At 38.4% G+C, this 23682-nt stretch overlaps 1 protein-coding gene and 1 pseudogene across 4 annotated transcripts in view; one reads left to right on the plus strand and one right to left on the minus strand.

Annotated features, from left to right (window-relative positions):
* The window catches only part of Tti1 (TELO2 interacting protein 1), a 76567-nt gene that overhangs the window by 346 nt on the left and 52539 nt on the right, over positions 1-23682 (plus strand). For 3 of the 4 annotated variants that reach the window (XR_004518458.1, XM_010640048.1, XM_019209943.2), the window contains exons 2-3: positions 16009-16156; positions 17748-20093. Coding sequence is in view for 3 of the 4 variants with exons in the window: in XM_010640048.1 (XP_010638350.1) it covers positions 17789-20093 (2305 nt within the window). In the remaining variant the exon portion in view is untranslated. The remainder of the gene's footprint in view (positions 1-16008; positions 16157-17747; positions 20094-23682) is intronic. The other variant, XM_010640050.2, reaches the window with a different exon arrangement.
* On the minus strand, positions 8861-9346 carry LOC117287234 (annotated as a pseudogene).

A 23682-nucleotide genomic window follows, 5' to 3' on the forward strand; every position in this document is an offset into this window, starting at 1 on the left:
CCCCCCCCCCCCCGCTCCTTTCTGCTTCTTCCAAGGCGCCCACGTGCCCTTTTCACACCTCTACGCCTTGGCTCTCGCTCTCTCTACAAACACGATTCTTTCTCTCCTGTTGAGTTTCTGCTCACTCTCCGCGACCACCCTCTAATATCCTGTTAGGATGTTTAATTTGTTACTGTACAGTCTTTATGAAACACACCTTTGTGCTCTTTGGCTCTTAGTTGGTTGCTTCATTCAGGGAATTACATCTGCTTTTGCCCTCTCTGTGCGGCCATTGTCTTCTCTTAGGAAGCACTCTTTGAGACTAAATCCTTATCCTCTAAGAGTTTTAAATTTCAGTTGTCAAATCATCAGAGAAATTTTCTTTCTAACTGCTATGGGTGTAGTGATAGAGAGTTAGTTTTTCATAGACATTACAGAATTCTAAAATTTCCTGATCACTGTTGAATATTCTAGTTGTGGGTCTTCCCCAGTTTTGGAGGCGTTCTTGATGCCTGTTTTGCTTTAACTGCATTGTCATTCTTTACCCTTCATCAAGACTAGAATCATCAAAAAAAAAAAGAAAAAGAAAAAGAGAAGACTAGAATCATCATAACTATAGCTAACGTAGAGTGTTATGTGCTAGGCACTTTACTATTTTTATTTATTTATTTATTTATTTTCCGGTACCGGGGATCGAACTCTGGCCCCTGCGCTTGCAAGGCAGGGAGCAGAACCACCGGCCCACATAATACCACATTTAATCCTCATAACAAAGGTTATGAAGTAGCTGTTATATTCTTTGCATTTAAAAAAATGAAGAAACTGAGGCTCAGAAAGGTTAAGTCACCTACCCAAGATCACATAAATGAGACTTGAGGAAAAGATCTCATCCAAGCCATCTCTTCTGCTCCAGCACTTGATTCTTGGTTCATTGAGTAAATTAAAAGAGGCTGGTAGCCTAAAATCCCAGTCAGTATCTAATTATGATCGTAAACTAGGGTTTTTGAGTACACTCCTAGACCATCTTTCAGTATTAAGTAACATTATCATATACTTAGCACTTTTATGCCAAGTCATGCATACTCAGCACATTACATACATTTTGTTTTGTTTTGTTTGAGATAAGGTCTTGTTATGTAATTCACACTGGCTTTGAACCAGTATGTAGCCCAGGCTGGCCTCACACTGGGCAATCCTCCCATCTCAGCCTCCTGAGTGCTGGGATTACATGTGTGTACCCAGCTACACTTATATTTAATTCTTACCACAATCCTATGGAATGGGTGTTATTATCACTATTTAAAGATGAAAAAACATGAAATATGGATGAATAACATCCGTAGTTACTCCTGAGCCAGTGGTTTATTCATTCATTCAGCAAATAATTTTTGGTTTTTTTGTTTTTGTTTGTTTGATACCAGGGATCAAACTTGGGACCTAGTGCTTGCAAGACAGGTATCAGCACCACTGAGCTAAATCCCCAGCCCAGCAAATAATTTTTGAGCACTTATATCTGATGCACCATTCTAGGAAAACAGACAAAATATCAGTGTCCTTGGAAGCTTATAGGGGGATGGGTAGAAAACAAACATGCAAGAATAAAATGAATCTGAAAGTGCCTTGAATAAAAATGCATTATTTGTGGGCAGATAGGAATCTGACATTTTTGCTAGTCAGAGAAAGCCTTATTGATAAGGTGACATTTGATCAAAACTAAAAGAAATCAGAACAAATCATAAGCTATCCTAGGCAGAGGGGAAACAAGTTTAGACCCTTGTTGGGGAACTAGAGGACCCTTGTTAGTAAAATAGAGGAACAGAAAAGAGAATAGTAAGATTGGAGTGACTTGAAATGATCTCAGAGAGTATAGGGGGACCACATCACTTGGAGGCAATAATACGGACTTGGATGTTACTCTAAATGAAATGTAGGTTCATTGGACAGTTTGGAACAAAAGAGAATTGTGGCTGTTAAGTAGAAAATAGTCATAGTACCGGGGTGACAGGAGGACCAATTTATCCCTGTTATAATAACCCAGGTAAAAGAATGACTCAGACCAAGGCTATATCAGAGGAGGTGGTGAAAAGAGGACAGATTCTGTGGAAATTTTAGAGAAAGAACAAGATTTGCTGATAGGTTGGGTATGAAAGAAAGACAAGAGTTTAGAAGATCCCAGGGGTATTAGCCTAAGCAATTTTAAGAATAGAGTTGCGATTTGTTGAATTACAGAAAGAGCAACTTTGGAGTTTGGATTTGGGTATGTCCAGTTGGAATTGCCTGTCCAAGTACAGTCATCACTGAGTAGCATTGGTTCTAGAACACACGGGCACACACACACATACCCCACAGATATCAAACTCCCACTGATACACAAGTCTCCTATATAAAGTGACATAGGATTTGCATGTATCCTACACACATCCTCTTATACCCTTTAAATCATCTGTAGGTATTTAAAACCCCTAGTTCAATGTAAATAGTTGTTATATGTATTGTTTAGGAACGGTGACAAGTAAAAAGCTGTCTATGTTCAGTAGAGTTGCAGGGATTTTCTCCCAAGTATTTTGATCTGTGGTTGTTTGACTTTGTGGGTGTGAGACCCACAAATAACAGAGGGCCAGCTGTATAGATAGATGTTTAATAAGCAATTGGGTTTGTCAGTTGAGTTCAAGTGAGAAATCTAGAGGGGGGTCATAAGGAGAAATAATTACAGGTAGACTGAGTCTAGGATATGTCACCATCTAGAGGTCTAAGAGATGGAGGTGTTACGATTATGTGCCATTTATTTATTTATTCATTCATGCATTCATTTATTTATTTTGAGACAGGGTCTCACTATGTAGTCAAGACTGACCTGGAACTCACTATGTAGCCCAGGCTGGTCTCGAACTCACAGTGATCCTCTTGCCTCAGCCTCCTGAGTGCTGGGATTACAGGCATGTGCCATCATGCCCAGCTATGTGCCTTTTATTCTTAAGCTTTTTAATACTAATTACACTAGTTGATTTTCAAATGTTGAGCCAGCCTTGCATCCCTGGAATAACCTCACCTGGTTATGGTATATAATTCTTTTTGCTCACTGCTGAGTTATGTTTCCAGATATTTTGTTTAGGATTTTTGCATGTATCTTCATGAGAAAAATTCATCTGTATTTTGTCTAGTTTTTGTATTGTCTTTGCTTTTGGTACCAAGGTAGTTCTAGTTTCATAAAAATGGATTGGAAAGTGTTTCTCCTTTTTCTACAGCAAATTGTGCAGAATTGATGTTAATTATTTTTTAAATGTTTGGTATAATTTGCCAGCGAAACCATGTGGGTCTAGAAATTCCTTTTCTCTTTTGTCCCCACTCATTTGAGTTTTAAATGACAGGCTCATTTTCCTTAGGAGTTATAAGGCTATTCAAATAATCTTTCATGTTGAATAAGATACGATAGTTTGTGTTTTAAGAATTTTGTATGTTATGATCTGGATATGGTTTAAATGTCCCCCAAGACTTCATGTGTTGAAATTCAGTACCCATTGTGAAGTATTAAGAGGGTAGGCACTTAATCCAACTGTGACATATAGAATGAGGCCTTTAGGAATGATCTAGAAGTAAAAGTCATTAGAGCTGTCATGAATGAAATGGTTTTATACAATGAGAGAGCGAGCATGAGAGCAACCAGACAGACACACACGTATGCATTCCCTGTTTGTTGCCATGCAGTGCCCTAATGCCATCTGGGGAACTCTGCTAGCAGAAAAGTTGGTATAGCCTCTAGACCTTGTACCTCCAGAGCAACAGGCAAAATAAACGTCTTTGTAGTCTGCTAGCGGTATTTCATTATAGTAATGAAAAACAGACTAAATCTATATGGTATTCTTTTTTGTGAGAATTTCTCTTTTGTTTTTCCTCCAGTGTTTTTGATCGAATCCTAGGCCTTGTGCATGCTCTACTACTGAGCTATATGTTCAGACCTTTTGTTTGTTTGTTTGTTTGTTTGTTTTGAGACAGCATCTTGCTAAGTTGCCCAGACTGGCCTTGAACTTTCAATCTTCCCTGCCTCAGCTTCCCAAGTAGCTAGTATTACAGACATGCATTAGCATGCTGAGTCCATACTATCCTTGGGGGAAGGGAAGCTACTCAAGAATGAACCCAGAACCTTCACACTGAGCTATGTCCCCAGCCCTTTTTTTTAGTTTTTATTTTGAGACAGGGTCTTGATAGGTTGCTGTATTAGCCTAGCTGGGCTGAAATTCACTGTCCTCCTGTCTCAGCCACCCAGAGTTCTGGGCTAGGATTACAGGGTTACACCACCATGCCCAACTCTACATTGTGATTTTGATATCTGCACGGTCTGTAGTGCTACACCATTTTATTACTGGTAGTGGTAACTTATGATATTCTTTTCTCCTGCTCTTTCTCACTCATCTCTCCATCAGTCTTGCTGGAAGTTTGTCTATTTTATTGATGTTTTTTAAAAAACCAAATTTTTGTTTCACTGATTTTATTTTCTGATTTCATTACTTTTTTATCTGATCTGTATTATTTCTGTTCTGCTTGCTTTAGGTTTATTTTGTTTTTTCTAGGAGTGTGGAAGATAGAACTTGACATTTTTTTATTTGAGACCTTCTCCTTTTTTCTAATAGATGACTTAGTACTATAAATTTACTTCTCAGCTTAGCTGTGCTATAGCCATGTGTTGTAGTCAGTAGTTAAGGGAATAGATTTAATACAGAATACATAACTTATAGGATTATTTTTATAATATTCACCCAAGTCAAATACAAAAGAGTGTGAGAGATTAGTCCACACACTAGAGACCCGAAGAATCCAGCTAAGGTTCTAGATTCCATAGCAATGTCCCACATGAGTCCAGCCAAGGGCCTGGAGCCCATGGCAGTGGCTCATGCAAGTGCATATCAAGGATCTTCACTGGAAAGGCCTATAAGCCAGTGGTAGAATCTATAAAGAGTGAAGGAGCTGTGCCACAAGGCTGAGGGATCTGCCCTGGAGCCAGAAATGATGATGCTCAAGGCAAAGTCTATAGCTCCCCAGAAGAGAACAGCAACCATCCCCAGCCACAGTGAGGACACAAGCTCGGAACGGCCCTGGCTGTTCATATCCGGAAAATCAACGGCACACAGTCTTGCCCTCTAGTTCTTCTTTTATGTCATTGGCAACAATCCTCAGGTGGGTCTTATGTGCCCAGAGCCACACTAACTCAGTTCAGGTGGTCATCCCCACTCAAGTTGGCCATTAGTTAATCCACCACACCATGGATTTTGATAAAATGTTATACAATATTTTCACTTTCCTTCATTTCTGTGGGTGTTTGATTCCTTTAAGGCCTCTTATTTGTTCAGTGGATTAGTTAGAAATGTATTGTTTAGTTACCAGATATTTGAGGATTCTTCTGTTATCTCTCTGTTAGTGATTTCAAGCTAAATTCCATTGTGGTTATAGGACATACTCTGTATGATTTTAATTCTTTTAAATTTGTTGAAGTTTGTTGTATGGTCCAGAATATGTTCAATCTTAATATATGTTCTGTGGGTACTTAAAAAAGAATGTATATTCTTCTGTTTTATAAATGCCATAGATCTTGATGATTGATGGTGGTGTTCTTTAATATCCTTGCTTATTTTTTTCTAGTTATTTTATCAGTTATTGAGAGAATGTTAAAATCATACTAGTGGATTTGTCGACTTCTTTCAATTTTTTCCACTTTTGTCTCATATTTTTTCAGCTGTTTTATGCATATACTTTTAGGATTGCTGTGTCTTCTTATTAGATTTATCTTTTAATTATTATGAAATGACCCTCTATCTTTGGTATCTTTCTTTGCTCAGTAATCCATATCTGATATTGATACAGCTATTATTTTTTGCTGATTAATGTTGACGTTAAAATATCTTTTTCCATCCTTTTACCTTCAGCCTACTTATATTAAGTCAAGTGAGTTTTTTGTGGAAAGTCTATAGTTAAATCGTGTTTTTAAATCCACTCTTACAACCTCTTTTTTAATTGGTGCTTTAGACCTTTTACATTGAATATAATTATTGATATAGTAAAGTTTATGTCTGCCATTTTGGTTTTTTATGCTTTTTTTTTTCTTCACAGCCTTTCTGTGGGGTACTTGAATATCATTTAGAATTCCATTTGTTTTATTTATGGTTTTTTTTAGCATTTCTCCTTGTAACTTTTTGTGCTTCCTCTAGGTCATTGGTGGCAAACCTATGGCATGCATGCCCTAAAAGGTTCACCATCACTACAGGTATTACCTTATATGTACAGAACTTATCTTTCTCATGGAGTATAGTATCTCTTTACCTTCCCCCATTTGTAATTGTCTTTAAAATCTCATTAATGTATATTTAGAACCACATCAGTGTTACAGCTTTTGCTTCAACTGTCAAATGCAATAGTTACACCTCAAGAGGATAAGGAAAACCTGTTTATTTAACAATATTTTTGCTTACCTTCTCCTTCCTCCTTGATGTTCCAAAGTGTGTGTGTGTGTGTGTGTGTGTGTGTGTGTGTGTGTGTCTTTCTCTCTAATCGTTTCCTTTCTCTTCAGAGAAATTTCTTTAGCCATGCTTTTACAGTTAAGTCTGCTAGTAACAAATCCTCTTCTTTTTTCTTACCTGAAAATGTCTTGGTTTCCCTTTAGTTCCTGATGAACACTTTTGCTGGGTATAGGATTCTGTGTTGACAGTTCATTTCTTTTCACCACTTGATAATTATTATGCAACTTCCTTGTGGCCTACATGGTTTCTGATATAAAATCTACTGTCATATAAATTGGTTTTCCCCCCCATAGGCAAAGTATCATTTTTCTCTGGCTGCTTTCAAGACATTTTGTCATTAGTTTCCAGTAATTTAATGATTTCTCTTGTTGTAATTTCTTTGAGTTTATATTATTTCAGATTCACTCAACTTTTTGAGTATAGAGATTTCTCTTGTCAAATTTGCCAGGTTTTTAACCATTATTTCCTTGAGTATTTGTTCAGCCTTACCTTCTTTCTCTTCTTCTGACACTCTTAGATCTTTTGTGGGAGTCTCATGGTCCTGAGGCTCTGGTTAGTTTTTGTTGTTATTCCACCCAGCCTGTTTTCACTCTTATGTTCAGATTGAGTAATTTCTATTGTTCTATCTTCCAGCTCACAAATGTTTTCCTCTTCCCCTTCATTCTGCTATAGAACGCATCCATTGAGCTTTTTGTTATTGAATTTATTGGTTCCAAATTCCTTAAACTTTTTATTTTTTGTGTGTGAGGTTTTCTATTCTTTCATTTGTTTGAAGCATTCTCATAATTGTGCATGAAATATGTTTAATCATATCTACTTTAATATTTTTATCCAATAATTCTAACATCTTTGTCATCTCATTGTTGACATTTCTTGAAATTGTCTTTTTCATTCACCTTGAATGCTTCCTCGTTCTTAGTATGATGTGATGTTTTACTGAAACCTGGACATTTCTGTATTGTATTCTGAGACTCTGGATCATATTTAAGTCTTCCATTTTGGCTGGCTTTTTCTACCATCACTCCTAGTATAAGAGAAAGGGGGCCTGTTTCATTATTGCCCAGTGAAGGTTGAAGCCCATGTTCCTCACTCAGTCTCCATCAACACCCAGAAAGGAGGGCTCCCCATTACTATGGGTTAGAGATGGGTGTTCCAGCTTCCCACTTGGTCTCCACTTACACTGCAGTACAGCAATCTCCTTATGATTGGGAAATGATGAAGGCCTCTTATGACACCAATCCAGGAAGAGAGAAAAAGAGTCCTTCACAGTGACAAATGAGAGTGGCAGATCAGGCTCCTCATGTGGTCCCCACTGACGGTATATTGTAGGAACAGGTGTGTGTGGGAGGTGGGGCGAAAGTGCAAGGGGGAGGAATTAGCAGGGCTTGTGGGGATGGAATTCCATCCTTCCCCTTAGCCTCAGACATAAACCCTGTAGGAGTGTTGGAGATTCCTCATTACTACCTCAGAAGAGGGAAAGTCTAAGCTCCCCAATCAGCCTTTGCTAATGTGAGTGGGGCCTCAGTTTTTCTCTGGTGTTTGGATAGAATAAAACAGTATTGTCCTAGGTTTATTGTCTTGCCAGGCTGCCATTTCCTAGAGAACGAGATTTTGCTGGGGCTTTTTGTGTCTGCATTCTTTGTTGCTTCCATGTTGCCAACTTCTTTAGCTCCAAGAATGGGATCTATGAGGCAGAAGGAAAACCCAGGGAATTCAGTGCCATGTCATTCCTCATGAGAAACCTTTCTTCTTTCTTGTCTCCACCTGTTTGTGTAGGGTTTTGAGTTACACTTAATGGAAGAATAGGAAATCTGTTTCTATTCCATCTCCCCAGAAGTAAAAGTTCTCTATTTTTGTCTGTGTATGTATGTATTTATAAATAACCGTAATTTTATTAACATAAATATGAACTATACATAAATGGAAGAAGCACAAATATATACATATATCAGTCACCTGGAATAGTTACCATAATTTCCAGTGCTAGGGCATAAAGAGAAGAAAGGGAGCTGAAGATTAATACCTAACATATATTTTCTGCAGTCTCTTCTAATTTAGGAACTTTTTTGTAGACTATACTGCCTACCAAACTTCTTGTCCAGTGAAGAGGACAAGCACATAATATTAGTGTATTACAAGGCACAGTTTCACAAGTATTCTGTAGAGGACATCTGTAAACAAAGAGTGAACCTTGTGACTTCTGGCGCTTTACATTCTAGTGTCTGTGCTTAGTGTCCCGTAGCCACTGCCTCATTGCAAGGCTAGTGTGGTTAACTTTTTTAAAAAAATAAATAATTTATTGCATCATTAAAATATCACAAATTGGTCCTACAACCCAGAATCTTGTTTCTGTAGCTGGATATGCTTATATCTTATACATCAGCCTGCTGAACTGTTCCTTTTTCAGAAATACAGAAACCATCCAAAAATTTCTGATATTCTTTTTTATTTTGGATTGCTGAATTTGAAACCAGTTCAATATCATTTTCTTCAAGGATTAATTTATCTCTCTAGGCTTGAGATACTAAACAGATAAAACTTGTCTTCATCCAAACCCTGTGGGTATATTTTTCACCCAAGAAATTTTGGATGAACATACACAGACCTCATATTGTAATGGAAGCCCAGTGTAATACCTTTGATCGTGTTCTTTAAGTGACTACAGATAGTGTGTGTGGTGGCCAGTTCCTTTTTGTTTCACTATCATTTGTCATTTTAGAGCCTTTTTTTCTTTCTAAGGATACTGAAATTTACTCTTATGTGCTGAAGTCTCTTCACTGGGTTCCACTGGGTCCCTTCACAATGACTGTGAGTCCCTCTGGAATGTCAACAGTCTGATTGCTGAGAATGATCTTCATTCTCACAATAGATGTGGCAAAGAGCTGGTGAACTTTTAATCTTCCTTACTTCTTCAAGAGTTTAGCACAATATAGAATATGCTAAGAAAACATTTCTAGGAGAAGGACAAGTAAAAAGCAAAAAGTCTTCAGAGAATACTGAAGGTTTAATGTTTATCCAACCTGTTTTACTTAATTAAACGTGAGTGAGTGGGAAATGCTTGGCAGACACTACCAGATACAGAAAAATAGCAAGTAAAGTGGAAACACTAAAAGAGTGCACCATGTGATTGGGGAGAGAGGCAAATAAATTCATTGTTTTAACCAAAGGCAGCAGTCTTCAGCATGCTCTGAGTGCTACTGTCAGATGGAGTATTGAACAAGGACTTTTCTATGTACGTAGAATATACATGTTGCAGGATTCCTATCCCTGACTGGTCATAAGACTGACCTTGTGAACTTTTAAAATCATAGATTTCCAAACATACCTGTCCCACCTCAAAATAGATTCTGAATCATTATCTCTGGTTTAGAACCCAGGAATCTGTACTTAAATTGTTCTCCTTGATTCTGATAAACAACAAGGTCAGGAAGCTCTGGTATAGTAGAAAAGTACATGCAACCTTTGGGGTGAGTTAGGCTTGAGATGAATCCCACGTCTAACACTTGCTCACCATGTGGGCATCACTTTACCTCTGAGTCTTGAGCTACTCAGCTTATAGATGAAGAATTTATGTACATGAAACACTGTCATGTGATGGATGTTTTTAACAATAACAACAAAAAACCTCTCTCCTCCTCAATAATTTGTATTGGCAGTTGTGAATTCCCATCTGTGGAGTCAGTGCCCAGTCTTCTTTTCCATAAGCTGATCATTCAAACTTGAAAGTTTTGCACATCATCTCATTTATCTGATTTATTTTTTGATGAAAAAGCTAAAATTTATGGAAATTACACAGTCAGGTGCTGCAAGACTCAGGACTAGAACCAGGTCCTAAAATTCCTCTTCTCATGCTTACTCTGTCTCTGTCTTGGAAACCTAAAAGTGGGCAGGGTACAGCCAAAATCTAGAACTGTGATTGCCCTCAAAAGTGGATATAATAAGGTCTTCCCTTAATGGATGAGCTACCTGTAAGAATACTCACCCCACGAGAAGATAAATGTGACAGTTTTTACCGAGAATCCAGTTCAGGCATAGCTGATATCAAAAGTTCTAGCAATGAGAGAACCAGATCTTAGAATACAGCTATTAATTCAATAAGCAGTTATTAAATACTTGCTCTGTGCTGGAAGCAATAAACAAGCCAGTCAAAGATCTCTGTCTCCTAGAGCCTATATTCCAGTGAAGAGGGAGAAAATAACAGGTAGGTAATCTGTTTTGACAGGTGGTGCTAAGAAAAATTTAAGAGGCAGAAAAGGAGGTAGGAAATACTCCTCCAGGGTAGGGAGGAGTGAAGGTGGGATGGAGTTTCTAGTAAGGATGACCAGGGAAGGCCTCACTCATAAGTCACTTGTTTGAGCAAATCCCTGTATGAGGGAGGGGAGCAAGCCATGAAGATATGTGTGAGAACAGTGAGTGCAAAGGCCAGGAGCATAGGGTCTATCAGAATATCACCCAGGGTGAGGCCTGGCTCATGTGCTAGGATGGCATATTTGTCTTTTCTTGGCCTGTATTAGGCGCTATGCTATTCTCCCCTCTGGCCTGTGCTCATGATGGCCTTTTACCTTGAGCAGCCTTCCCACACAGCCCTAGCTATATAGTCCTCCCACCTCAATACAAATCTTTCCTCCCTAGCTACCCAGTGTTTTTCAATCAGTATTCATTCTGTCCTTCTGTCCTAGTTTACACTTCTTGCTTTATAATACAGTATGTCTTTTTTGTACCAGAGATAGAACTCAGCCTTGCACTTGCAAGGCAAGTGTGGCGCCACTGGGCTAAATCCCCTGCCCTACAATGATTATCTTGTCCTCTAAGTGTCTTTAAAATATAGCACCTTATCCTGTAGTGTTACTTTTGTATTCATCACCTATACACCATGGCCCAGGGATTTTTAAATGGCTTATTTCTGTGATAAGACAGAAAGAGGTAGAAAGTAGAGGGAAAGACTTGTGAAGGGAATGAGTTTGTTCAGACTCTCCAATTGCATATCTCTTCTACCGCTGCAGTGTCTGCTTCTCAGGACCAAAGTGGGGGTCCACTAAACGAGGGCTTAGACAGACACTAACTATGAAGAACAGTTTATTCATACTTACGTTTATTCACTTACTTTCTTCATTTACTGTCTCTTGATCATTTTCTGTACTCGCCCAGAGACTGGTTTTGTTCTGCATGCCTCATCTTGAAACACTTTCTGAGCTCAAATGCCCCTGTCGCTATTAGTTTTATAAATATTAAATTTTACAGGAACACCACTTTAAATAGTCAGGGTTACACTATTTATAGGAATAGAATCTAGGACTCCTAAGGCTGTAAATCTCTAAACAATTTCTTCTGTAATTGACATATTGTCACACAAGTGTGATTTCATGATCATCTCGTAAAGCTATATGATTGCCTTTTATAGTTATATCAGAGTAGCAGTGTGTTATGTTGTCTTCCCAAAGAATCTGGTTTGTGTATTTCTAAACCTTAGTGCATTCTTTAGATCTCTGTGATAAATCTGCATCCACATTATATAGCATTCTGTTTTCCATTTTACTGTAAATGGGCATTTGGATAGTTTCTGACTTAGGATGATTGTAGATGGTGTATTCCATATGTATTCTTTTGGAAAAGCATGTACATTTCTGTTGGATACATATCAAAGAATGAAATGGCTAGATTGTAGGGCATACATATGTTCACCTTTAGAGTGATAGATCCTGTCAGACTTCCAAACTAATTGTACCAATTTATAGTCCCAGCAGCATTAAGTGAGAGTTGTAGTGGCTTTGTATCCTGGCCAACACCCAATTTTCCTCTCCTTGGTTTTTGGTTTGTTTGTTGGGGGGGGTATTTGTTTGTTTGTTTGTTGTTAATTTTGAAACAGTCTCACTATGCCTTGAAATCATTGTGTAGCCCAGGCTGGGCTCAAACTTGTGGCAATCCTCCTGCCTCAACCTTTCAAGTGTTGAGATTATAGGCATGTGCCACCACACCTGGCTTTTTTTTTTTTTTTAATTTAGCTCTTTTGATGAATGTATAATGGTATTTCTTTGGTTTTTAATTGTATTTTTCTAACTGTGTTGAATTTTCCTTCATTGTTGATTGACATTTGGGTAACCTTTGTGGTGACCTGTACAGGTCATTTTCATGTTTCTCTTGGGTTATCATTTTTTAATGTTTTTTAATGCTTTTATATATTCTATTTATATAATTGATATGAGTGTTTTATCAGATAAATAGCAAATATCTTCCCTCACATTATGGGTTTCTGTTTTACTCTTAATAGTGTACATTGATGAGCAGTTCTTATTCTTAATGTTTAGTTTATAGTTTTATGTATCTGTTTAAGACATCTTCGCCTACTCTAAGCACACAAAAATAGTCTTCTTTGTTTTCTTTGGAAAGCTTTGTTGTTTCACATATCACATTTAAAACTATTGTGAGATGAAATCTAAGTAGATGGAGATACATGCACATATATGTATATATACATGTGTACATTGCTTCCCTGTTACTTACAATTTTGTTTTCTGTGATCAGCCATCTTCCAAAAATAGTAATATTTCACTTTATTATAGTATGTTATAGTTTTCTAGTTTATTGTTAATCTCTTACTACTAATTTGATAATTAAACTTATATATATGAAACATTTTATATATATATATATATATGCACATATATATAGGTGCAATCCATGGTTTCAGGAAGATATTGAGGAGTCTCGTAGCATATTTCACTGTGAATAAGGGGATACTACTGTGTACTTTTTAATATGGACAGACAGGTAATATGACCCTTAATTAAAAGGACCATTCTTTCCCCCTCTTCATTTTATTGTCACTTCTGTTGGGTGTGTAGATCTAGGTCTGGATTCTTTATGTGTAATGCTATTTCTGAGCTTTATTCTTTTCCATTAATCTGTTTTTGTTTATTCCAATTACGTAATTATTGTATCAAGATTTATAGTAAATCTTGAAATCGGATACTGTAAGTTTTCCACTTTCATTCTACTTTTGTTCAGAATTATCTTTGCTCTTCTGCATCCTTTACATTCCCATAAAATTTTTAGAATCATCATGTTATTAATTTTTACAAAAGTCTTGTTGGAACTTTGATTGGGATTATGTTGACTCAACCAGTGGTTCTCATTCATGCATGATTTTTACCCTCCACAGGATATTTGGCAATGGCTGGTCACATTTTTGCTTGTCACAACCAAGGGAGCGCTAAGAGCACATAGTGGATAGATGGATAGCCAAGATCTAAAGGCCAAAGATGCTCCGATTTACCCTAAAATGTACAATACAGCTCTCCACCAACAAATTATTACCCAGTCCAGTAGTGCTACTGTTGAGGAACTGAATTAATGTAATCACTGTTCTACTTGGGCTTCTGTCTATTATCCTACTGTTTGTTTTCTGTTTGGCTCACGTTTGCTTTTTTCCTCATTTTTGCCTTTTGGATTGATAAAAAATATTCCATTTTTACCACCCTATAAACTTACTAGATAAATATTCCTTTATAATTATTTTAGAGATTGTCCGACAGATTTCAACAGCATGACATGATACAGTCTAATAATTTATTTTAACACTTCTTGATACCATCACACTCTTAGAACACTTAACTCTTTACCCCTCCCTACCTCTTGTGCATTTTTATTGCCTTGCATTTTAGTTTTATATATACTTATACTATAAGGGGCATAATAATTATTGTTTTATACAATTAATATTTTTGTATTGACCTGTTCCATCTTCATTCTTGCCAGTATGTCCATGGATCCAGGTTCATTTTTCTCATTTTATTTTTTCCTTTAGTGTAGCCCTGATAGCAACGAATTCCTTCATTTTTTGTCTTAACACATCTTTTCCTTCTTTTTTGTAGTACTGAGGGTGGAACGCAGGGCCTCACACATTGCTAGGCAAGTATTCTACCACTGAACTATAGTCTCAGCCATACTTTAATTTTTGAAATATAGTCTTGTAGGGTATAAAATTCAAGATTGTTATTTTCTTTTGGTGCCTTAAAGGTACCTCAGATCTTGTTGTTAATTGATTCCACGAAGTGTGGTGAGTACCAAAAATGATGTGTACCAAAAAAATTATTTTGGCTGCAAAGGGTAGCAAGTAACAAGGCAGTTGATACTGACAAGTTCTAGCTTGTGTGTAGAGTGCCAAACAAATGAGTACCAGGACAAAATTTTCACATCAAAATGTGTTGCTGAAGGGCCAGGGATTTAAAGATTTAGCTCAGTGGTGCCACTGCCTGCCTTGCAAGGGCAAGGACCAAGAGTTCAATCCCCGGTACCAAAAAAAAAAAAAGTGTTGAGTGCCAACTTATGACTATATATATATAACTTTTGAGTGTAACTAAATGAGTTGTTTAACTCATGTTAACAGAACACCTTGAATTCTTGGAATTATCTGGTTTGACTTTAATATCCTCAAATCACCTGTTAAAAGACAGAATGCATAATATCTTAGGATAGAAGTTACTTTAAATGAAAAGTAATTTTCCTCTGCTTTTTTACAATATTAATCTCATTCATGTATTTATTTTTTTATTTGTTTTTATTTATTTTTGGTTCCAGGGATCAAACTCCGGGCCTTGTGCTTGTGAGGCAGGCAGTGGAACCACTGAGCTAAATCCCTGGCCCGATCTCATTTATTTTAGAAGACTTGACTGTTAACTCCAATATGTGGTTGTCTGGATCTTCTTTTATTATCTATTTTTCCTTGTGATTATCATTTATGTGATTTTTTGACTCTTAACATGTTCAAAATCTTATTATATGCAAGGTATTATATGAAAATATCTTAGTGGTTCCATATTATATTACACCAGAGAGGTAACCTTTACTTATACTTTTCATGTTGCTTCTGCTAGGTTAACAGACTGGGAAGTTGAGTGCTTCATTTTCATCAGGGATTGCTCTGGATCACTGCTGTCAGTCCTAGGAAGGCTCACGCCTACACTGGTTCATCCTTGTTAGACTGTAATCCTCTAGTGCTTTCACTAGAGGATTGAAACAAAGAGCGTAATGGGCTTTTTGTTTACCTGACAGTGAAAGACTGGAGAGTCAGTTCTGCACGTCCAAGGTTTTCAGCTTAGTTCTTGGGCCTACAATTTCGTGCAGCTCCAAAATTTAGTACTAAACACCTTGAAACATCAACCACATTTTAAGTCCCTCAGATCTCCAGTTTTGTCGCTTTAGCTTCTCAGAACACCAAATATATGCTCAATTCTCTGTCCCAAACAGCAACCTTCTTCCAGAAGTTTTGTATTTGAGACCCATTAACTACATTTTTGTCTGTTCAGTCCCTTGTAACCATTGTGGTTTCTCTTTACCAGTGATAGCCATTTGGCCAGAATCAGCAAATATACCAAGGGGGAGGGCTGCACACCTGTTGATTGTTGACTCACTCCAAATATTCTTTTCCTCCCCAGACTATTGGTCCAGCTAGCCCATGTTGCTTTTATAAGTATTAGATGCTTTAAGTAATGTTTTTTGTAAATTATTTGGCTTTTTCTAGTCATCAGAGTGTGGACCTGCTACACCCTACTAAATCCTACTTGAAAGCAGAATCTGTACAGATGTTCTGGAGTTCTTATCAGGTGCCAGGTGTTCTTCATGCTTCTGGGTGTAGGATTGCCACTACCCTCAAAGAGTTCCAGTCTAAGGTAGGTAAGGCACACAATACATACTAATAATATATGTTCTATACTGTAATACAGTTGTGTACCATGGTAAGAGAAAGGAAACGTGAATTAGCATCATTTGTTTAGAAAGTTTCAAGTTTTATAATTTTATATGGTTGCGGTTTAGAGTTCAACAATAAAACTAGAACAATAGGGTTGGCAAGAGATGGGCATAGGCCAAAGGTAAAGAGCCCTATAAGCCTTGGTAAAAAGGTGTTTGTGGCTTACATAGGATTGGAGAGCAGATGAAGAATTTTAGACGTAGGGAATAATGACCAGACTTTGTTTTAGAAAGATTACTTTAGTGTCAGTATGAAATGTGGATTCTGGAAGGGCAAGCATATAAGACAAGGGGCCAGAGAGGAAACTGTTGCAGTTTACCCAACATGGAATACATGATTATCATTATCAGTCGATTTAGAAGGTGTTGAGGAAGAATTGATGAAATATAGGAAATGGTTAGATTAAGAGAAGTGAAAGACAGAAATTCCAAGATTTCTATCTTAGGTAAAGACCGTAAGTCACAAAGGTTATATAGTAGAAAAAGCAGATGAGTTCAGTTTCGGAAAGCTATGTGTTCCCATTTCAGTTAACAGTTTTTGTAGTACAGTCTGAGGGCTTAGTTTGTGATCTACCACTCAGGGATTCCCAAGTTAACATTATGAAATTCCTAAGGTGAATAATAGATGCAGGCCCCAGGCCATTGCTCTCACCCTAGCTTGACATTTTGTTTTTTTGCTTTTGTTTTTTGTTTGTTTGTTTTGTTTTTTGTGGAGTTTTTTGGTTCCGGGGATTGAACTCAGGTCCTTGTACTTGCAAAGCAGGTGGCGGATCCACTGAGCTAAATCCCCGACCCCTCACCCCAGCTTTAGCAAGAAACCCTCTGATTTTGTCTATTTGATGTATCAGGCTTCCTTTTAAACATTTTATATAAAAAAACTTTTCAAGGCTAAAAGAAAAAGAATTATCATTGTTGACCTTTTCATTCATCTTCCCATCTTAGATCTGTTTTGTTTGGACAGATTTGTTTCTTAGGTATCTTCCTCTGGTAGATTATATAGGTGATGCTTCCTCTGAATACATGCATGTTGTTCTTCCACCTTGAAGGAGAGCATCTTAGCTGGATATAAGGTTTGGGGACCATAATCCTGTATTTACAGTCAGTAGGTGCTATTCCACTGTCTTTTAGCATCCATTGTTGGAAATGAGTGCAAAGCTGATCTCTTTTTCTTTTGTAAGTTGTTTCTTCCTAAAAGTATATATGATTTTTCTTTTCATCTTTAAAGTTTAGGAATTTTATCAGAATGTGACTAGATATGTACCTTCTGACTTTCAATATCCAGAAAACTGTTCTGGCAGCTAGGGGAAATGTTTTAGGTATTTGTTTACATCAGCCCTAGACTGGAGGTCCTGAAGAATAGGAACCATCTCTTTTTGGTTTCTCTACTCTCCAAAAAAATTGAGCAGTGGCTGGCACATGGCCCCCATAAATAGCTGTTGAATCAATTAATGTAAGTTCACTTTGTATTTGCTCTGAGCTTGACCCTCTTTACTGAAAAATTTCTCCCTTCAGCTTGCAGAATGTTTCCTCAGTGAGAGGAAGGCTGTTGCACAATGGCAGTGTTTGATACTCCTCAAGAGGCTTTTAGCATCCTACGCCCAGTCTGTGTTCAACTCACAAAGACCCAGACAGTGGAGAATGTGGAACATCTGCAGACACAGTTACAAGCTGTGAGTGACGCTGCCCTTCAGGAACTTCAGCAGTACATCCTCTTCCCTTTACGATTTACCTTGAAGACCCCAGGCCCCAAACGAGAGCGCTTAGTCCAGAGTGTAGTGGAATGCCTCACATTTGTCCTCTCTTCAACATGTGTGAAAGAGCAAGAGCTTCTTCAGGAACTCTTTTCAGAGCTTTCTACCTGTTTGTATTCACCCAACTCCCAGAAACCTGCTGCTGTGTCAGAGGAGTTGAAATTGGCTGTGATCCAGGGACTTAACACCTTGATGCACTCAGCTTATGGTGACATCATTCTGGCATTTTATGAGCCCTCCATTCTGCCTCGTTTAGGATTTGCTGTGTCTTTATTGTTAGGCTTGGCAGAACAGGAGAAATCAAAGCAAATTAAAATTGCTGCCTTAAAATGTTTACAGGTTCTGCTCTTTCAGTGTGATTGTCAGGACCATTCTAGGTCCTTGGATGAGCTTGAGCAACGGCAGCTGGGGGATTTGTTTGCTTCTTTTTTACCTGGAATCTCAACTGCATTGACCAGGGTTATCACAGGAGACTTTAAACAAGGCCACAACATTGTGGTATGTTCCCTGAAGATCTTTTACAAGACAGTGGGCTTTGTTATGGCTGATGAGCAGCTCAGAAGAATCTCAAAGGTCCAAGCAAAGCAAGCAAAGCCTGCAGTTGAGCATAGAATTGCAGAGCTGATGATTCACAGAGAAGGAGATTGGATAAAAAATACTGGCGAGAAGTTGATGATCCTTATTAAAAAGATAATTGAGTGTGTTTCAGTTCACCCACACTGGAAGGTGAGGCTAGAGCTAGTAGACCTTGTGGAGGCCCTTCTTTTGAAGTGCAATCAATCACTGGTTGATTCTGCTGGTCCCCTCCTGAAGGCTTTAGTGAGCCTCATAAATGACGAGAGTCCTGAAGTCCAAGCCCAGTGCAATAATGTTCTGAGGCATTTTGCAGGTCAAAAAGTAGTAGTGGGCAACAGAGCCTTTACTGACATCTTGTCAGAAAGCCTGCATTCCCTTGCCACATCTCTTCCCCGCCTAATGAACTCCCAAGATGATCAGGGCAAATTCTCTACTCTGTCCTTGTTACTTGGTTATCTGAAACTCTTGGGCCCCAAGATAAACTTTGTCCTCAACTCTGTGGCCCATCTCCAGCGACTTTCCAAAGCACTCATCCAAGTTCTAGAACTAGATGTTGCTGACGTAAAAATTGTTGAAGAGCGGAGTTGGAACTCTGATGACCTGAGTGCTTCTCCAAAGATCCCCACTACATGGCAAGGAAACCAAGTCCAGAGAAGATATTTCCGCTTCTTCACAGATGAGAGAGTTTTTCTGCTCTTGCGAAAAGTTTGTCGGCTTCTTGGTTATTATGGGAACCTTTATTTGCTTGTGGATCACTTTATGGAACTGTACCATGAGTCTGTGGTTTACCGGAAGCAAGCTGCCATGATCCTTAATGAATTGGTTACAGGGGCTGCTGAGCTGGAAGTAGAGGAACTTCAAGAAAAGCATACTAAAATAAGCCTGGAGGAACTGAGAGAGGTTGTTACATCTATACTTGAAGTATACACGAGCCAAGAAAACTGGTATTTGGTTACCTCTATTGAAACCGAGGGGGAAGAGGAGCTAATGAAACAGTCAGACCTCCAGGCCATCACATCTGGTGTACACATCTGCCAAATTATATCTTTTCCAGCCTTCTCGAAGCCAAGTCCCACTATTTGCTCCATGAACAGCAACATCTGGCAAATATGCATCCAGTTGGAAGGGATTAGCCAGTTTGCATATGCACTAGGAAAAGACTTTCGTTTGCTCTTGATGTCAGCCCTCTATCCTGTACTAGAGAAGGCTGGAGACCAAACCCTGCTCATTAGTCAGGTGGCTACCAGAACCATGGTAGATATTTATCTTGCTTGTAACTATGACTCCTTGCAGGACCTGATCAATCAAAATTCAGACTATTTGGTGAATGGCATCTCCTTAAATCTTCGTCATCTATCTCTGCACCCTCATACCTCAAAGGTTTTGGAAGTCATGCTGCGGAACTCAGATGCTAGTCTGCTTCCTTTGGTGGCAGATGTGGTTCAAGATGTCTTGGCCACCCTGGACCAGTTTTATGACAAGAGAACTGCTTCCTTTATCAGCGTTCTGCATGCCCTGCTGGTAGCATTAGGTACATTGAAAGCCCTTTTTAATGTTGATTTGGGAGATAGTATTTAATATCCTAGTTTGCCTAGTCTTATTTTTTTCTTTAGCATTGTGATTATGCTGTGGAGAATATTTGAAAGGTTTTCTCTCCAGTCCCATGTTATGCTATGGTTCCATTGTTTATTTTTTTATGCTTTCCATAATCTACCATTTATTGAACACTTGCTCTGTGCCAGGGATATAAACCTTGTTGGTTAAATATCAACATTGATTTTATTTTACAAAAGAAAAACTAAGGCCCAGTGAGAAACTGCTTAGCCAGGGTCATACAATAAGGGATAAAATCAGAATTTATGACAATTTTATTCTTTCCAATATACCAACCTGCTGCTCCTGATACTTGGAGTTAGCAGTATCTATGCTAATAGAGAACAGAAGTAGCATGAATTATTCATTCCACAGATGGTTGGAAGAGTACTGTCCAACGGAACTTTCTGTGATGATGGCAGTACTCTGTATCTGTTTGGTTCAATACAATAGCTGCTAGCTACATGTGGCTAGTACCACTGGGGAATTGAATTTTCAATTCTGTTTAATTTTAGTAGCCACATGTATTATACTGGACAGAACAGATCCGAAAGTTCTTTTTAACCCTTCAATTATGTGAGTCATGATTTGCTTTTCTCATCTTCCATTTGATCTTCAGTGCCTACTAGAAATGCTAGCCACATTCAGAATGGCAACATTTTCTATAAGCAAAAGAACCCCTCAACTGGACAATCTTTGAATGAAAAAACAATACCTGGGTGCCTTTTATCGAAAAAGCCTATCTGCAGTATTTATTTCAGTACTGCTATAGCCTCTGAGGCTGGCAGGAAGGTTCCTGACTTCATTTTATGAGGTAAAAAAGCTAAAAACATGTAAGAAAGTTTCTCAGGAAAGGTGTCTGGAGCAAGGACTGTTCTCTGCCCTATAGCTGATGCTCTTTCCAACATTCTTTCATTAACGCCTAAGCATTTATGCAGAGCACAAATGTTCTCTTACTTAATAAAGTGACTGCCATATATCATACACTGTGATAAGTAACAAGGAACAGCAGCGAACAAGGTGAATAAACTTAGGGCGTTTTCCTCCTACTGTAAGAAAGATGATAAGCAAGTAAACAAATCATTGAACAACCTCACTGCGGACTCTAATAAGCACTGGGATAAACACCTTGATGCACAGGAGTAATAGGGACAGCCACTTTAGATTGAGTGGTCAAGGAGGGCCTCTCTGAGGAAGTCATACTGAAACTGAGCCCTGAAGGATAAGAAAGTCCCATGTATGTACATGGCTGTCACATTGTTTTTAGGATTTCAAGCAAAGGGAGCCCCAGGTGTGATGGCCCTGAGGGAAGAAGGAGCTAGGGTTATTTGGAGAATGGAAAAGACATCATTATGGAGAGAATGGTATAAGATGGAAAGGAAGTCAAATCGTGCAGGACCATACAGTCCAGGGGAAAGAGTTTGGACTAAACTTTTCGATCACTCACAAGTCTGTACTATGACTGATAGACAGTGTGGAGGCAGCTGTGGAGAAGACCCACTAGGGCCTGCCCTCATGGAGCCCCTCCTCAGATTGGCTGGTCACTTGGGCATTGCAGACTAGGACTGGCTTCCGTGGGCCAAACAGAACCGCCTTTACCACTTTGAGAAACTACACATTTCAATTTGAAATTTAAACAAATTTGGAAAGGCCTGTGAAATACATCCTCTTGGGAGACATCTCAATTTAAGTCTTAAAAATTGAATTGCCTTATTGCTGGTGTCTCCCATCTCTGAAGGCAATCCTATATAGTACTTTTTTAATTGAGGAAGGAGGGCCTTGTGGAAAGGAAACTGAGGATGGTTAAAATAGACCCTGCAACAGCCTAGGAAAATAAGCAAGATTGGAAATAGCTCTTCAAGTTTTGAAATAACCCAGCATACATTGCATTTTGAATAAATAGTAGAATTGATACAGTAATTCATGAATGGAAGTATCACTTTATGCTGCCATTTCTGTTTGTTATCTAACTGATTAGTTATCCAACTGATGACCTCTCTTTTAAAATGAAAGTGAGCCAGGCACAGTGGTGCATGCCTATAATCCCAGCACTTGGGAGACTGCAGGAACATAGCCCCAAGTTCAAAGCCAGCCTGGACTACATAATGAATTTAAGGCAAGCCTGAACTAGATAGCAAGACCTTTTCTCAAAAATATAAATAAAATAAAAGTAGAAGTGTGCTCTCAGAGAACAGAAGTCTTAAAACTCAGTACATGTTTTAGGAAATTAAGTTATACACACAGTGTTTCACATGCATCAACTAAGAAAGCAAGAACCATCAGGTAACCAGGCATGGTGGTGCATGCCTGTAATTTCAGCTACTCAGGAGGCTAAAGCGAAAGGATTGCAAATTTCAGGCCAGCCTTGGCTACTTAGATCCAGACTCAAAAATGGATGGATGGATGGAGATAGATAGATAGATAGGACTGAGGATGTAGTACATACATAGCATGCTGCTGCATTTTTATGGCTGCATATCCCACTGTGACTAAACCATAGTTTATTTAACCAGTTCTGTCTTTGTAGGTGTTTTGGTGGTTTCTAATCTTTTACGACCACACACACACAAAAAAAGTGAATATCTTTGCAGATCATTTTGAACACATCTCTGTATATCAGAAGGATAAATTCCTGAAAGACATGCTGGTTTAAAAGGGTATTGCATTTTAATTTTTGATTGAGAGTATCAAATTGCTCTCCTAAGAGATTGTACCAATTTAAACTCCATCAGCAATATAAAAGTGCCAATTTTGCCACGCCTTTACCCATACTGTACATTACCAAGCTTTTGATCTTTGCTAATCCAATAGGAGAAAATTAGCACCTTATTATAGTTTTGATTTACATTAAGAGTGAGGTTGAGCTTCTTTTCATATGTTCAAAAGCCATTTGTGAACAAAGACATTTTAATGTCTGGCATGAGTCTTGAATCTAGAAATAATCTTTATACAGTATCTAATACTAGCCATGTGAATTCTGGGTCCAGCCTTTAATTATTTGGGAACCAATCCCTTAGAGTGCACTAAGTATCTGATTTATACCTGGGAATGGTGCATTAAAGAAACATCATAATTGATCCTTACATACAGAAACCTCCCGATACTGGATTGAAGGCTCTCCTCTCAAGCATTTGCACTTAGCTGCTCCCAGTTGTCTGACCCCATCATTTCCCATCTGCTGTTACTCTAGCTCTGTGCAGACGCTCAGAAAAGGAGATGAGCAGGTGGTAAAGGTCATCAGAATCTTTTTCTCTGCTATCTGCAAAAAGAAGGTGCTGGGCCGGGGATTTAGCTCAGCAGTTTGGTGGCCTGGCTTGCAAGCGCAAGGACCCAAGTTCAATCCCCGGTACCAAAAAAAAAAAAGAAGGTGCTGGACCAGAGTAGCAATTTAAGTATTAAGAGACTTTCTTGAAATGGAGCTTTGAGGGGACCCTAGAAAACAAGAACAGTTGAATTAGAACTGCTCTGTTAAAGAATAGAGACCCTGAGACACCCCAACCCCCTTAGCCTGCTGCTTCTTGTCTTCC

Source organism: Fukomys damarensis, unplaced genomic scaffold (genome assembly GCF_012274545.1).
Source record: "Fukomys damarensis isolate Sample0158 unplaced genomic scaffold, DMR_v1.0_HiC HiC_scaffold_22, whole genome shotgun sequence".
Lineage (NCBI taxonomy): Eukaryota > Metazoa > Chordata > Mammalia > Rodentia > Bathyergidae > Fukomys > Fukomys damarensis.